General features: G+C 35.0%; 1 protein-coding gene across 1 annotated transcript in view; it reads right to left on the minus strand.

The window, feature by feature from the left end:
• Positions 1–15,266, minus strand: part of LOC118275461 (papilin) — a 110,290-nt gene extending 95,024 nt beyond the window's left edge. Inside the window, exon 1 of the mRNA XM_050695643.1 lies at positions 15,027–15,266. Coding sequence (XP_050551600.1) covers positions 15,027–15,046 — 20 coding nt within the window. The 5' untranslated portion in view covers positions 15,047–15,266. The remainder of the gene's footprint in view (positions 1–15,026) is intronic.
• Between the last annotated feature and the right edge of the window lie 362 nt (positions 15,267–15,628).

Genomic DNA, 15,628 nt, shown 5'->3' on the forward strand with positions numbered 1-15,628 from the left:
CGCACGTCTACCATATATTTCGCAGCGATTTAGTAAATTAATTTTTTCATAATAGTAATGTTCTAACGAATCGTTAAATTTCGCACGTTTTGATAACATCTCGGTTAATAACTCAGCATAGTCTTCACTACTTGGAAATGATTGCTCCAGTTTATCCTTCCACTCAGACCATGAATACGACATAGATGGAAGGGCCTGGTACCACGTTTTAGCAATTCCTGACAGTTTAGGCAGCGCGTAATGTATTATTTGATCATCGCCCCAACCGTAGAGCCTAGCACATTCTTCAACTTTATTGATCCACATAACTATAGTCTGACTCTTTACCATAGGGTCAAAATCTGGAATCACATTGCCTAGCATGGGAAATTTATTACTCTGAGATCGATTTCTGGTTAAAGCTTCCACTAAGGTAGCAAGAAACGCTTGCGTGTCGTTATTAAGAACATTAGTATTACTCACGTGACCAGGAAGTGGGGGTGTATGTCGCTCCGTGCTGGATTCTGGACGTCTGCTGCGGCCTCGCCTACTGTGTCTCCCGTCCACGCCCTGGCTATGCCGACGCTGCTCGTAGCTGCCACTCCGACGCTGCTCGCAGCTGCTGCTCCGACTGCGAGACCCATCGTGGCTGCGACTTCGGTTCGGCCGGCGGCGGCTAGTACTCTTTTCACGGGAACTGCGACCTCCACTGCTACGAGATTCCAACGAAGAATCGCGATAGATCGATCGTTGCCTTCGCTGCTTTCTAGTCCTTGTTCTTCTTTCTTTGGTCCGGTCACGGCGACGTTTACGCTTACTGCTTGCGTCCATTACTTGGATAAAGTCCAGTGACTTGCGTACGCAGCACAAAACACGTGGCGATACGTGAACACGTTGATCAAAGATGTTTCTTTAAAATTGTAGGCGTATTAGATTTATCCCACTTCTGAGATAAAGGATCGAATCTTTACCTCTAAAATTAAAACAGGATTGTGACGATATAAGCGGATTTATTAAAAAAGTAAAAAGTACAAGTGTTCGGTTCAACCGTCAGATCTCGAATGTTCACATTTCAAATGTCAAAGAAAAACTGTTATACAAAGTGTTGCAATACTTAACTCTCGACTCGATACAATTTCAATAATCAATTTAATATTTGACTAGAATCATAACAACTACGATTTTAATTAGGTTTTACTGTAACTATAAATACGTTGTATTTATAGTACGTATACTGTTTAGAATGTTATCAAAATACCCTTATCCTAGCTAATTAGCCTTACAATATAACATCACTAATAGTCTAATGATGTGATATAGTTCCAGTTTTTTATAATTAAACAATAATTTTGATGACATAATAAACACTAAAAATTCTATCAAACGATTTAATTTACTAAAGTTATTCTACCCGTACAAACTGTTGTTCGTTCTTCCTATGAACATCCACAGATTATAAAGACATTAAGTTATAGAGATGTCACGTCATCCGTCCACTAAGGAATCCCGTTTGATTGTGTACACTTGTACAATGTACAGTAAACTGTACAATTTCCTCCATTCAGACGTTCAGAGAATCATTAGCTTTTAAATTATAAACTAATTACAGAATTGTACCTAGCCTCAATGTACTTTATTATCTGACTACACTCACACAGCCGCATGAAAAGCTTAATAAGAAAATTATAGACCGCTATTTCTTTCCAATAATGTTGCCGGGATTGGGTGGGAATGCATTTTAGTCGAGAGAAACAGGTCTCAAAATATGGCTGCATCATGATGGGTTTTAAATTGTGGAATAACAAAATAAGTCTTTAAGATGTTCACGTAAATAAAAAAAACAGTTGAATTATATCATAGGTTCAGTATACTTATATAGTTTTAAGTTAATTATGTTTAAATGTTGCGGAACACTACTCATGATTATGAGCCTCTAGTATAGCTTGTTTTTTCGTTGAGTCGAGTTCCTCATCAAATAGTTACGTGTGTCAGCCGAAGTAAAATATTTAATATGTCTCACGAAATGTATAATATAAACTTAAACGTTTTAAGTTGTTGAGGATGGCTATAAATTCTATCATATTTTTTTACTAAGTACAGCAGGTTGTAATAAAGCTTATTGCCTGCAGCCTAAGTACACCTACAACTCTCATCAAGGGGCTGGTTCTTTCACACGGAACTTTAACATGAACCTTTGCCATGTGTGGCCATGTCCCAAAGATTTTTTTGGAGAAAGTTTCCTTTTGTTAACATACCGCCTAATCCCGTTTACTCCTACGCCTAAATACTGGTCAAATGTATGTATTAAACTCCCAGGAACACGTAATTGAAACACCTACGATGTCATTAAAGCCACGATTTAAACAATTATCGATACATCTTTGATTTTTATTGGTTGAATTAAATGTGTGAAATTGAATGAAAGCAGCCATACCTATTTGTATGTAATGTTGAGATTTTATTGTGATTAGAAATTCAAAGTATAAAAATAATTTGTGTTTATAAAAAGCTTAGTTTTAGTAGCCACCAATATCCGAGTCGCGGTGTAAAATCGTAAGTTGTAATCAACTTACACTGTAACCATAGCAACGCGTAGGGAGGAGCGACTCCCGTAATTCCCAAGGGACCTTGTAAATACCGTGTAACTTGTACTAGGACCGCATAACTCTCAAGGATATAAAGATGAAAGCACAATCTTGAACACGCGCGATAAAAATAATTGGCTAGCCTCAAAGTGTGCCCTTTGCAAGAAAACTATTTTGTTTTTATTTTTATCTCGTGCACGGGAGATTAACTACGCACAGCTTCGAGACTTAATGTAATGGTACGATAAAGGGCAGCCTTTGATGGTATAAGTGTGCTGTGTAATACACTTACGTGATTTTTTTATCGGCATAGATTTTTACGCTTTAACTTGTTATCTTTTAATTAAAATATTTATAGCATGAAATAGTTCCCTTTAATTTTATGGCAACAAATTAGTATGTAACTCCAAAATGACTGTATAGATAAAGAAACCGTTACGAAGATTATTAGTTAGAAATGTATTGTTTCGTATCTTCTGAGATCCTAGTACATGTCTAAGCATCACACTTGAATAGTGTATCATTAGTTAGTCGGAAGAATAAATATTTGCGCGCACCATTAATGGCGGGGGAGCGTGTAGCGAATCGCGTGAAATATTGCCTTGGCGGGAAAATTTACGATTGGACTGAACGAGTAGCGTAGCGATAGCGAAAGTACACGGTGGAAATTCTGCCGTCTGTGTAGTTAGGTAATAATTTTTCAGCATCTAGTGAAAGGCTATTTGTCATACAAACTACGGTAATTTTAGGGTTTACCTCATCTTGATACATCGATTTATCGATCTTTTGTTCTAAGACTACGTCAACATATCAAAAATAATACTTCTATATGGTTAGAAGATATATAGGTATAGAGCTACGAAAAATGCAATCTCCTTTATATTAAGTTGTTAAGTTCATAATTACTAGAAAATAGAAAGTTTGTTTAAGTTGTCACAGGGAAGGGATTAAGTAGCAACTTAGTTAGCCAGCGTAGTTTTACTTTCATTATGTACGCTAACAAATTATGCTACAAGTTTCTTATTCTACGAATTCTATAATAATTTAGAATGTTTAATTAATTACCTATTAATACTTAAAAACTCTTTGTTGGCGGAAAACGAAGTGAGAAATAACAAAATTAGATTATTTTTCTTCAAAAATGACTCCTATCAATAATTCAATCGAAACATAACAATGCTACGACAAAAAAAAACAATCTTTAAGAAATAGAAAGCTTTTTCCATCTCCCCAAAACCACCAAAATGTCTACGAAACTACCAGGCGCACAGAAATCCACAAGAGACGTTCGCCAAACGCCAAACTATCGCTTATGAGAACCAATCGCACGGAAGACGTGAATATTGTCGTAAAACGCGGCGGCATGGCATGTCAAACGCATGCACCCGCCGCGATGCGCTCTGTGGGTGATTTAGCGCGCATTGTTGGTAAACCACTGTAGGGCTGTCAGTGTACGCATTAATTAATTACTGTACACGACTGTTCATTATTCTTATTTACAAGTAAATATAATTTTCGTTTTGTTACGGTCTTTGGTGCTTTTGTTTTTGAACAAGCTAAGTTTTTATTACGAGGTAAGTCAGATAACATTAATAACAGGTTAGGTAAATCGGGAGCTGCGGACAACATAAGAGGTTAGAAACGGGGTGATTTTTAGTCAGTAAGAGTCTGACACTCCTCGCCTCACCCAAGGCGCACACAAGAAGTAATTGGATTTTTTTCCCCTAAAAAGCCACGTTAAACAATCTTATAATCTAGATGAGAGTGCTAAATAATAATCGCAGTAGCAAAAGCTTATCTAAAAGAAAGCTGTTTTGCTATTAAACTTCTGTTTGACAGTCTCCAACACTTTACTCACACACTCAAAAATCGAATAAAAACTTATGAAGACACATACTAATGAAAACGACCCGTTAACTCTCGTCAAACTCTTTCAAAGCAAAAAGTATAGACAGACAAAAAATACGACGGCTCTTCAAAGTATATGACAACCTTGTTGTAGGTGCATGTGTCCACCCCCTAAAGTGACAACATGTGCGCCCCGGCTGCGCCCGCGCATAGACACAGGACGCTCCCATAGTCTATGATCCTTTCTTTGACACAATTAGTGCATGTGACGGCCCGTCATTTATAAGTGATGAGAGATGTTTACTTAATGTAATACCAATTATAAATAAGTAATAGCAGTAACACTGTCTTTCACACGGTCCATTAACTACTTCATGTTCCTAGAATTTTAGTGTCTGGAATAGAAGACCTAACAATAATTCCATGATTCAATCCTGGACATTTATTATCTATTCTGTTTCTTTGCGGCGGAACAAATGTCACACTTCTTCAGCTGGTTAAAGATATTTAAATTTACATACATAACCTCACGCCTGTCTCCTATCGGGGTAGACAGAGGAAATGGAACGCCAATTACTACGATTCTAACGTGCCTCTTTCGCTGTAGATTTGGTTATTAAATACAAACACAACTACATATTATTTAAAACAAGATGTGTCTAAATTGTCAATACATATATGTGAGGAGCTAATAATTACGGGGTCTCAACTATACCTCCATATGTTTATACAATAAATTGGCGATATATTAATGTTTCCATAGAAAATCATAGAAAAATATTTTCGCCGTTATCCCTACCACATGTATTCTTAAACTTAATATTCCTTGTTAAACACTATATTTTTAAATTTAACACCGATATATTCAAACATATGTTTTAATGTTTGCATAGGTAAATTGCCTAATCTACAAATATTGGTTATGTTATGAGTTATGAGTCGTAATCTTATTTTGATAGAACATGTTTTACATAATCTAGGCGTTCAAGGACTTAGCACTCAACCTGAATATTACATGACATAACAGTCGTTTCTCCGAAGAGGTAAGCAGAGGTGCACTACTCACTGCTAATGTGAATCAGTCACACGGAAAAGGGGGCAAGAATATTGCCGTGCACCAAACACAAATACAGGTTGCGGACATTTTCTAAGAAATGTCCAATTCAAAGCATAATAACAAGAGGAAAAATTTTGTTCTTTGTATACTAAGATCGGGTTTCTTTGACCCTACAGGGTAACTTCGTCCCAATCTTTTACACCAATTAAAATCTAATATACGCTTTGTTCTGGATTTCTATTGGTTATAGAATTTGGGTCAAAGTTACTCCAGCGTGCTATACTAACCCAAACTCACCGTTGGAATTGGGCAATTGAACAGAGCGATCACCTTTCTGGACACTAGTAGATGGAGAAATTACAAAGGACACTGTGTTGTCGACCTTTTAAATAGTAGTATGTAACTACGCTGTTTTCTAATATAGCAAAGGATCCTGATGGAAGGATGTATCCTGTGTACATTTTAACAATAAGTACACGATTTTTTCTATATTTTTAACAACATCAATAATATCTATGTGTACGATGGTGGATAAGAGGCCTAATTTCTATATGTATATGACTAAAACTCGAGAATGGCTGGACCGATTTGGCGAATGTTGGTCTTGAATTATTTTTGGAAGTCCAGGGAAAGTTTAAAGGGTAAAATATGTTTGAGGAGGTACGAAGTTTGTCTAATAAAAGGCTCTTCCAGATCACCTTACGATAGACAGGGATTTGCATTTGGCGATCGGGATAAATAATGGTGTTCTATACAAATAATACTAAACATTATCCATCTATTGGAAAAAATATTCCATTTAAATCCACAATACCATTTTGGCGAGTAATATTTAAATGCGGAAGTGTGCCCTAAACAAGTGAACAGTCGTCGGGGGCCGTTAACGCAGTTTCGAACCCACATATAACTTTACGCCGACATGCCAGTTAGTCCAACAAAACATAAAGCTCTTCTGCTAATTCTGAACTTGCCACGTACGTTATTGTCGCTTTGAAACCATTCAATTGTTTGGTTACGCAGAAAACAACGTTTTTTGTTGAGAAAATTAAGCCCGGAGGTAATTGAAGATGTATAATGACTTTGAGATGAAGGTAATCTTGGAGGTTCACGGTTTTGGTCAGCTGTCGTGATCATTTTGACTAGCTTCATCATCATCAACAGCCTATAAGTGACCACTGTTAACCAAAGGCGTCTTTTCATACTGAAAAGGTTTGAGCATTAATCACCACGCTTGCTCAAAGCGCGTTGGCGATTCCAAACTTATAAATTATAAGCTCAGATTTCCTCACGATGTTTTCCTCCACCGTTTATCAATGGTATCTAAGTAATTTTATAAAGTACATGTAACATGGAATATGTTACATTGGTATTTGCCTCACCCTCATGCTTTTAAGTTTTAAGTTTAAACTAGACAAAATGACCAAGACTGCAATTTAGCAGATGGAAAATTAGCAACAAAGAATCTATTAATATTGATTTCGTCTATTTTTGAGGTAAGATGACAGTATATTTATAAAATGCATCAGTTTTTATTTCAATCAAACAAAATCTTCATTAGGACATCGTTTATCAAAATAATATAAATCTAAATTGGTTTCTTGTTGCCACTCCCATAATTATGACATTTGTTTTACTAATGAATACAAAAGCCAACCTTTATTTAAATGATGTAGAAACAACTTACCAGTGTTAACTAAAAATCACGGTTTACTCACGTACATTAATCGAGAAAAGCTCTACTAGTTTCGCAAAGAGTAGGCTGCAAAATGAAGAGTCCCTCTGTGACTTGAAACTAGTAGAGCTTTTCTCCATTAATGTACTTGAGTAAACCGTGTTTTTTTAGTTAATTTAGTATGTCTCACGATAGTTATTATAAAAAAAACTTAACAATGAGTAAATATCTTTTTTGCATTGAGATAGTCCTATCTTTCAAGTAATTTAAAATGGCTGCTAACTTCAAACTGGATTACTTAAATAAGTGTGCAAAACTTTACAGCGTCCTTGAATACCCCATGTAACTACAGTTGACCGACTTTTTGAACAAACAAACATTTTCTTGTGTGTTATACTGAATTATGTAAACTAAGGACTCACAAACATGCTATTAATGTCTGTATCGACTCCCACGCGTTGCCAGGTTGCCACATACCCTTCAAGGAGTTATGGTTGCCTGGTACGGTGTAACATCGAACTAATGTTTTAACCGTAAAAATATTAAACAAGTTACTTTTATCGAAATTGTTAGCTGTGATGAAATGAGGATAATATATATTATAAGTGTTTATACTTGACAAAACATTAGAGAAAATTTAGAAGAGAGAATGCGAGAGGAAAAGAGAGGGAGAGAAAGAGAGAGATAAAATATTTAAGATGGGACATTCATTCTTGTATGTGTTAAATCCAATGAGTCCCATCTTTCCCAAGCGGATTAAATAGCAATAGGAATTAATTAAATTACTTCTATTTTAAAGTGAAATGTATGTACGTAAATTCTCTAATCTCCTAAACTTATTGCGACAGCCCTAAATAGCATTCCGCTTCTCGATTCCCGTTCAGTTTCCCTAGCAACAATTGCTTACGCAACCTTGACCGATTTGGACTAGTCGACAGGTTAACGTGGTTCCACCAGGTACCAGGCTTGCATAAAGTAGAAGAGGTATTGTACTTCTAGTCAAAGAGTAGGTATTCGATAGACCTTGACATTACTAGGTACGGTACGCAAGTTAGTGCTCCTAAATGTATTAGTTAACAACTTGGGTTATACGTCATAGGTTCATTAACATTAATGAAGCATTAATTAGCTAGTACTCTACGTCATGGTTTCTTATCAAAGCATTGAACTAAGAAGATTTTTTTACCATTTTTGGATCCCTTAGCGACAATTATCGTAATGTATCTAGACAATCTAGATATTTGTAGTGTCTTGAAAGGTTGAATGGTAGGATGGAAGGTACTATTTCGGGTCTATTTTGGATAAATTAATTACATGTCACCGCTGTTCAGTAGTAAAGCTAGTAAAGCTATTTATCAAAAGTGCACAACAGACAATACCACCTTCCAGACTATGTAGTAAGTACTAGGAAAACAGAAACTGTTATTACGCGAATTTACAAATGTGTGTTTGCTAAAACCCAATTTACCATTCCCTAGAGATCGTAGAGATTAGCAAAGAAACACCTAAATCAAACGTCATAAAGAATTTGAAACCACAATCGTAAAACACTGGTGGTACAACAAACTTTGCATCCGTAGTCTGTCACTTGGCAAATTGTTCGGGCTATATAAGATTTGAGGTTAATCCAGTTTACGATTGGTTTTTCTATTTCCCAACGGAGACGAGCATTCGGAACATTGTGTAATATTGACAAACCAACTTTTATTAGAACCTTTAATTATACCTTTTTCAAACCAAACTGTTCTATAAAATGTATATTCTCTCTACGTGTTTCGCGTGTGTGTGTGTCAGTAACAACAGAACATGAATACAAACAATATATTTAAATTACAGTTAATTTATTTACTCTATTATACCTAAACTATCTCCATTATAATATTATGTCGTCGTATTGTCACACCTTTTATCCCTGAAGGGGTAGGCAGAGCTGCACATTACTACACATGCACTTTTCACCGTTTGTCCGACTGGGGAATCGAACTCGAGACCCCTTGCTGGCAGTTGCGACAATTTTTTGTATAACGAAGACTCGCCAAGTATGTGAATAATATTAAAATGTGCAAACAGAATTTAAATAATATCTATTGAGTACCGACTAAATCACCGGTTTTAAACATCTTTTGATGACGATTTCTTCATTCATTTTGTTTGCTATCGTACCAAGAAACATGTTTTGTTACCAGGGAAGCAGGACCTTTTGATCGCAACACGAGGAACGGCCTACATGAATTTATAGGGGGACTTCGCTGAAATTATATTCCATGAATACCCCGAGTTATTTATAAAGCGAGTGTTAAAATGTTTACTCGAGCAAGTGGGATGGTAGATCTAGCTGTTTTTAATGTCTTAACAAGTTAACAACTACAGTTTCGCTCTTCCGATATTTTTGGTCACTACGAAACATGTTGAGAATTAAAGTAAACAATTAGGTTGGAATGTTAAACAAAAATAAACTATACAGTTTGTAGAATAAAGACAACAAATACTTAGGTCACACCCATTACAAAAAAAAAATATAGTTATCCATAAAATTTTATGATTATAGAATTTAAATACCAATAAAATACTTTTGTCACATTCAATTTGCATCAACCGTAGATAATATGCAGCATTTACTGTAAAATTGTGTTCAAACCCGAGTCACAACCAATTAGCATACCTATTTAAAAAAAATCTAGAAAAAAGTGATGTCATCTCATACCATCCTAGACTAATTTTATGCCAGCCTGGCACGCGTCGATAAAATCTAGATTTACCACATCTCTCAGTCTAAGCTGTGTCTCGTTTGTACCTAGAATTACCAGGAGAGCATAAAGTACAAGGAGACTTGTAAGCACTAGGTTTACTTTCAATACCTACACACACATACGAGTTTACCAACTGGATTTTCAACAAGGTGACTCGGGATTTAGTACGGAATTTTATTATTATGCTTTATTATTTAAACAGTTGTATATGTATGTAAATCAATTAATATGTTATTAATTATTATAATTATTCTATTAATAAGTAATTAAATGACGTGTGTGGTGAATTAAGTGCATTATTATTATTTAAAACAAGTCTCTCTTGGGCCCTTTCGAGACGTGCCTGCAATGCTTATGACCGGAAGGTTATTTTGTAGTTTGACACATCGATTGCCGATTGAATTTAATAACATAATTATTATTATTTCAATTATAGTGTCATATAAGTACCTAACCATCGTTCTGATTGTAATAAATAAAAGGTCTATAAAAAGTACCTTAAATAGATCTAAAAATACTACGAAAGCGAAAAAAATCTGATTCACAATGGAACAATTTTAATCAGAATGTTGCCGAATAAAATTCGTATGGCCGTGTTTTAATATTAAACAAAGGTGAATAACTAATGAATATGTGCAGTTATTTATCCAAATACTTGATTATAATAATACTATTATCGTCACGCCTTTTATCTCTGAAAGGGTAGGCAGAGGTGCACATTATAGCATGAATGCCACTGTACACCAACTTTTCACCGTTTGTGTTATAGTGTTATAGTCCCATGTAATATGGGGTGAGCCTATATTAAGGACAACGCGCTACTACTGAGAAATTTTCTAAAAAAGCCCAGTAATAATTTGCCTGACCCGGGAATCTCTTGCTCGGCAGTCGCACTTGCGATCAGTCGACCAACGAGGCGGTCACTATACTGTAGTGATACTATTAATATTACATTAAATGAGATATTTTTTCTAGCCTAATAAATGATCTTGCCCCTCCAGATTTTTAGCCAGTCTTTAAAATATGTCCGTCTATTTTCTTACCTAATTACCTACGACATACAGTATGTAAATGACTGTGTAATAGTAACTGACCCAATTTGACCTGAAACTCGTCAACGATATTGGCTATTCAATACTTTATGATGGACCATTGTCTTTCTATACAACTCTTTGTGCTATATTTTAGTGCCTGAATACCTAGAAGGTCTGGGTATTCTAGGTTGCTACCTATGAGTAATAAAAAAAATATAATACATACAAACCATAATAAAGTATACGATGACTTGTGATGTTTGAAGATTTTACACAATAACACTGTTTCAATTTCTTAGATTTACTAAACTAACTGATGTAACGTTACACAACGATAGGAAGACTAGGAGATCAGTAACACAGAGGAATCATAATAAAATCTAGACACACGGCAGTGTGTCCGCCAAGTTCGAGCAAAAAACCAACACACCGGCCGTGGGTTATATTACACGAACCATTTCGGGCCAAGTTCGACCCACCTATAACTCAAAATCTATTTTATCTACGCATATGAAATTTCTAGTATCTGTCGAGATCTACTTACTTATCTAAAATACAAAATTTCATAAATGTACCTATTGTAGGTCTTGAGATATCAATGTCAGAAAATCGTTATTTTTACTATACACTCACTGACTGACTCACTCATCAAAAACCTAGGCCACTTCCAATGGTCGTATTGACTTGAAATTTGGCATGGAGGTAGGTCTTTAGGTCAAGGTAAAGGAAAAAATCTGAAAATGGCCAAGTGTGAGTCGGTTTTAAAAATAATGAATGTGTAAATTCATACCCCTAAGGAACTAAAACAAAAAAATTAACTATATCTTCCAATGGTCGTACCGACCTAAAATTCGTAACGACGGTTTGTATTTAGTCAAAGTAAAGTAAAATAAGAAAAAAAGAAAATAAACCTCACAAAAATAAATGAAATCCCACCCAAAACATAAATGTGAAAGGCTGCCAAGTTCGATAATATTGGAATGCTTCGCCTATAAAAGAAGTGAGATCTAAATAAGTACCAAGTTCCATACACAGACTTCAGTTAAAAATGATATAACTTGGCAAGTTTTAATAGAAAATTATATACTTGACTCATTGCGTTTAGTAGGTTTATAACAAAGTGTGTGAAAACTTGCCAACTTGTTATATCATTTTTAACTGAAGTCTGTGTATGGAACTTGGTACTTATTTAGATCTCACTTCTTTTATAGGCGAAGCATTCCAATATTATCGAACTTGGCAGCCTTTCACATTTATGTTTTGGGTGGGATTTGTATTCACACAAAGTGTACCTAATATTTAACATCAATAACATCGCGTAGCGGCGGAAATCAATCACAAGGAACAATACATTTCTTCACCCATCTTCTGAGCTCCTAATACATCTAAGCTCACATTGTTCAAAGATATAATATCAAAGATATACACTGTCTTCCTTACACAAAGAGCTTAAAGAAATATTACCAAACGGGACATAACAACAAAAACAAATAAACCAAAACTGAAAGCGAAATTTCAAAGAATCGCGTACGCAATCCTATCGCTACTGTTTGCAAAAACTTTAAACTATAGTTAAACGAAATTAAACTCTATTATTATGCTGAGAGTACCGCTATTACATTGTAGTGAAAAGAAAGGCTTTTTGCCGTTATCTAAATCTTCTAAGACTTTAATTATACGGGCCCTGTTCACTGTTGCCACAAAACCGACAATGAATTTATGCATGAAGGGCTGGATTCTTGAATTTCTCTCTCGAATCGGCGGGTTCTTATACAAAAAGAACAATGGTCTTTAGTTTTAATCTTAAATACTTTTTTTCACTTTTTGTACGGAATCGGGTTCGTGTGAAGCAGGATTTACGACTTATGAGGGGCATGCTAGGGTTGTCCGTGTACCCGGGCCACAGATAACATATGATAAAAAGGTACTAAAAATCTTTTAGGTTGTTATCAGGTGCGAGATTGAAATGGCTTCATTGTGATTAAATGATGCTGTAAAAGGTGATAATTTTATAATTCATGGAACTTAAATTTGTGGCATGTCATAGATTTTTTGTGGAACGAAATTAAAACATGCGCTTAGGCTGTATTGTAAAATAGTACTAACTAGTGCCTATTTTAAAAGAACAAAAATGTATAAATACTATTTAAATAAATAAGAGCAATAAGGAATATGGTAAGGGATGGAACAGACTTCGAAATTAGCCTCATAAATTGGTTTGTTGGTGTTGGCTAATTGCTAGCCAGGTAAATATATATTACGGGCAATATATACCCGGCAATCTTAGTAACAATTGTACCGTTAAATATATGGGATCATTCTAAATAATTTAAAGCTAATTAAAACATTTCCCAATTATAAACCGAAGACTTATTCCCAGCTCAAATAAAATTTTTAGTGTTAGTATTTTAAAAAGACAACTAAAAAATTCTAACAAAGTAGTAGTGACATATTACAAGAACTGTAATATAGTTTTAAATTGCAACCGTTTAAAAACAAACAAAGAACTTCCGTTATTTTTTTTCTAGTCATAACTTGAATTTGTTACAAAACTTTTTTGTTTTTCTGACCACATGTGGTGACCCTAAGCCCTGCCCACTGGTCCTTTGGTCCCGTCAGACAAGACATGAACACTGCGCACGATTCTCAATCGAAACGTACTTTGCGTATGCGCATCAAACGCGATCACGCAATTTGGTAAACCGGCATTTTTACAATGCAATTATTTTTAACGCTTGTTGCTGGCTGCCCATTGCGTTTGATTAAAATCGAAAATCTATACAAAACTATTTGATAACGTATGTCCACGGTGTAACATAAAGGGAGTATACATATCAAGTGCACGGTTTCTATATAACATAATAGACGATACGGGAAGGGTTTTTTAAACTCATGTTTTCATGGAACGAAGTTATGAATTTTTCGAGAAATAAAATTCCAGAAACCGAACATCAAAATTAGGTAGATACAGGTACTAGGCGATCAGATTTACAGAAGAAATGTTTCGTAATTAGCGAGTGACCCCTGTAGTGTTGTGATACGTTTGTATGATGATTTAAAATCAAGAACCATGCGACACCAAGTATTTGGTACCAATTTTTTTAATCGTATTTTAAGCTGGAACTTTGTGTAGAGATTCTATTCAACCTGTATTCTTCAGTGCTTTTTGATGTATATAGGTATTTTGTTACACCCTATATATTTTTTAGATTTTGTTGATAAGTATTTTTATTATAAGATTAAAGTTTGTCGTCGTCTTTTATCCCCAAATGGGTAGGCAGAGGTGGACATAACAGCACGTAATGCCACTGTACAATGTAGTCCCACTTTTCACCATTTGTATTATAAATCCCATGTAATAGGGGTGAGATTAAAACAGACATACAACTAAATGACAAGGTCTTGTACCAAAATTGTTATTTAAAGGGGTAGATCCACAACTCTTATGTATTTACATAAGAGTCTACAGTAAGGATAGGATTTTCAGGATACTTAAATAAGTTTCCTAAAAATCCTATTGCACTTACTGCCATAGTCAGAGTAATTTAATGATTACTTAAACTATTCGTTAGCAACGATTTTGTTCCAAAAACCATTGTTAAAAACTGGGTTAAGTAATCATTAAATGACTCTAATCATTTATTGAATCATTTATTAAATGATTAGTACGGCGGTTAATTTAATAAGAAATGTTGAACCTTTATAAACAAATTATTTTAATTGAATAAAATATAAAACATAATTTCGACGCCTGCTCGATTATTACACGCAACTAGCTTCGGTTAAGATACTTTTGGTATAAAATATATTGACACAAACCGGCCGGCATTATTGGAACTTGAAATAAAAATATAATTTTAAGCCTTATTAAGCTTTCTTTATATGAATATCAAATTAGAATTTTAAATTGATTATTAGTGAACTATAACATCATTTCATGTTTAGTTAGAAATACGCTAAAATAGTATCTACTTATTAATAATACATTGAAAAATAAATAATAGGTACCTATTATTTATTTCTACAGTATAACTTGCAGAATCAATCGACCGAAAATTCTTCAATAAAATTTAAAAAAAAAGACTTAAATAGTAATCCTACCTGAAGTTATAAGCCGTCATCTTTACGCGACCATGCCAACAACTCCTAGTTATTGTAACAACACAGAACAACACCACAGTACAGTACAAGCACAAGACAAAAAAAAGTTAAGAAACAAATATTAAAAAAAATTAAAATATTTTGAATGTCCCGCCGAACTGCGCGCTCTTGCGCATGCGCGCCGATAGTGAAGTAGACTTCACTGATGTGCGTGTGACGCAGCCTCCGGCGACCGGAGTATCTGTCGGGCGGCGCTCGCGCATCCCGCTACCCCCACCACGCCCGCCATTCATGAAAACGTTCAATGAAGCTTTTGAACTAAAGCTCCAACTTTTCGCTTTGCCCTTTCAAGTAAAACAATGGAATGCTTCGCAAATAATGAGGGTTTGTTCTTGTTTGTAAGCTTTTTTGTTAACCCGGGATAGCAATGTCAGCAATATGTTTTGTTATGTATGTGGTGTCTTTGATAGTGTGCCACAATCATTATATTAGCAGTTTTATGCTAAACCTATGTTATAGAAATAAATATTTAACCGTAATAACCTACGGTAATGTAAATCCGCCATCTCAATTAAGGGGTTTCCTTCCTGTTTACCTAGCAG

Source organism: Spodoptera frugiperda, chromosome 8 (assembly GCF_023101765.2).
Source record: "Spodoptera frugiperda isolate SF20-4 chromosome 8, AGI-APGP_CSIRO_Sfru_2.0, whole genome shotgun sequence".
NCBI lineage: Eukaryota > Metazoa > Arthropoda > Insecta > Lepidoptera > Noctuidae > Spodoptera > Spodoptera frugiperda.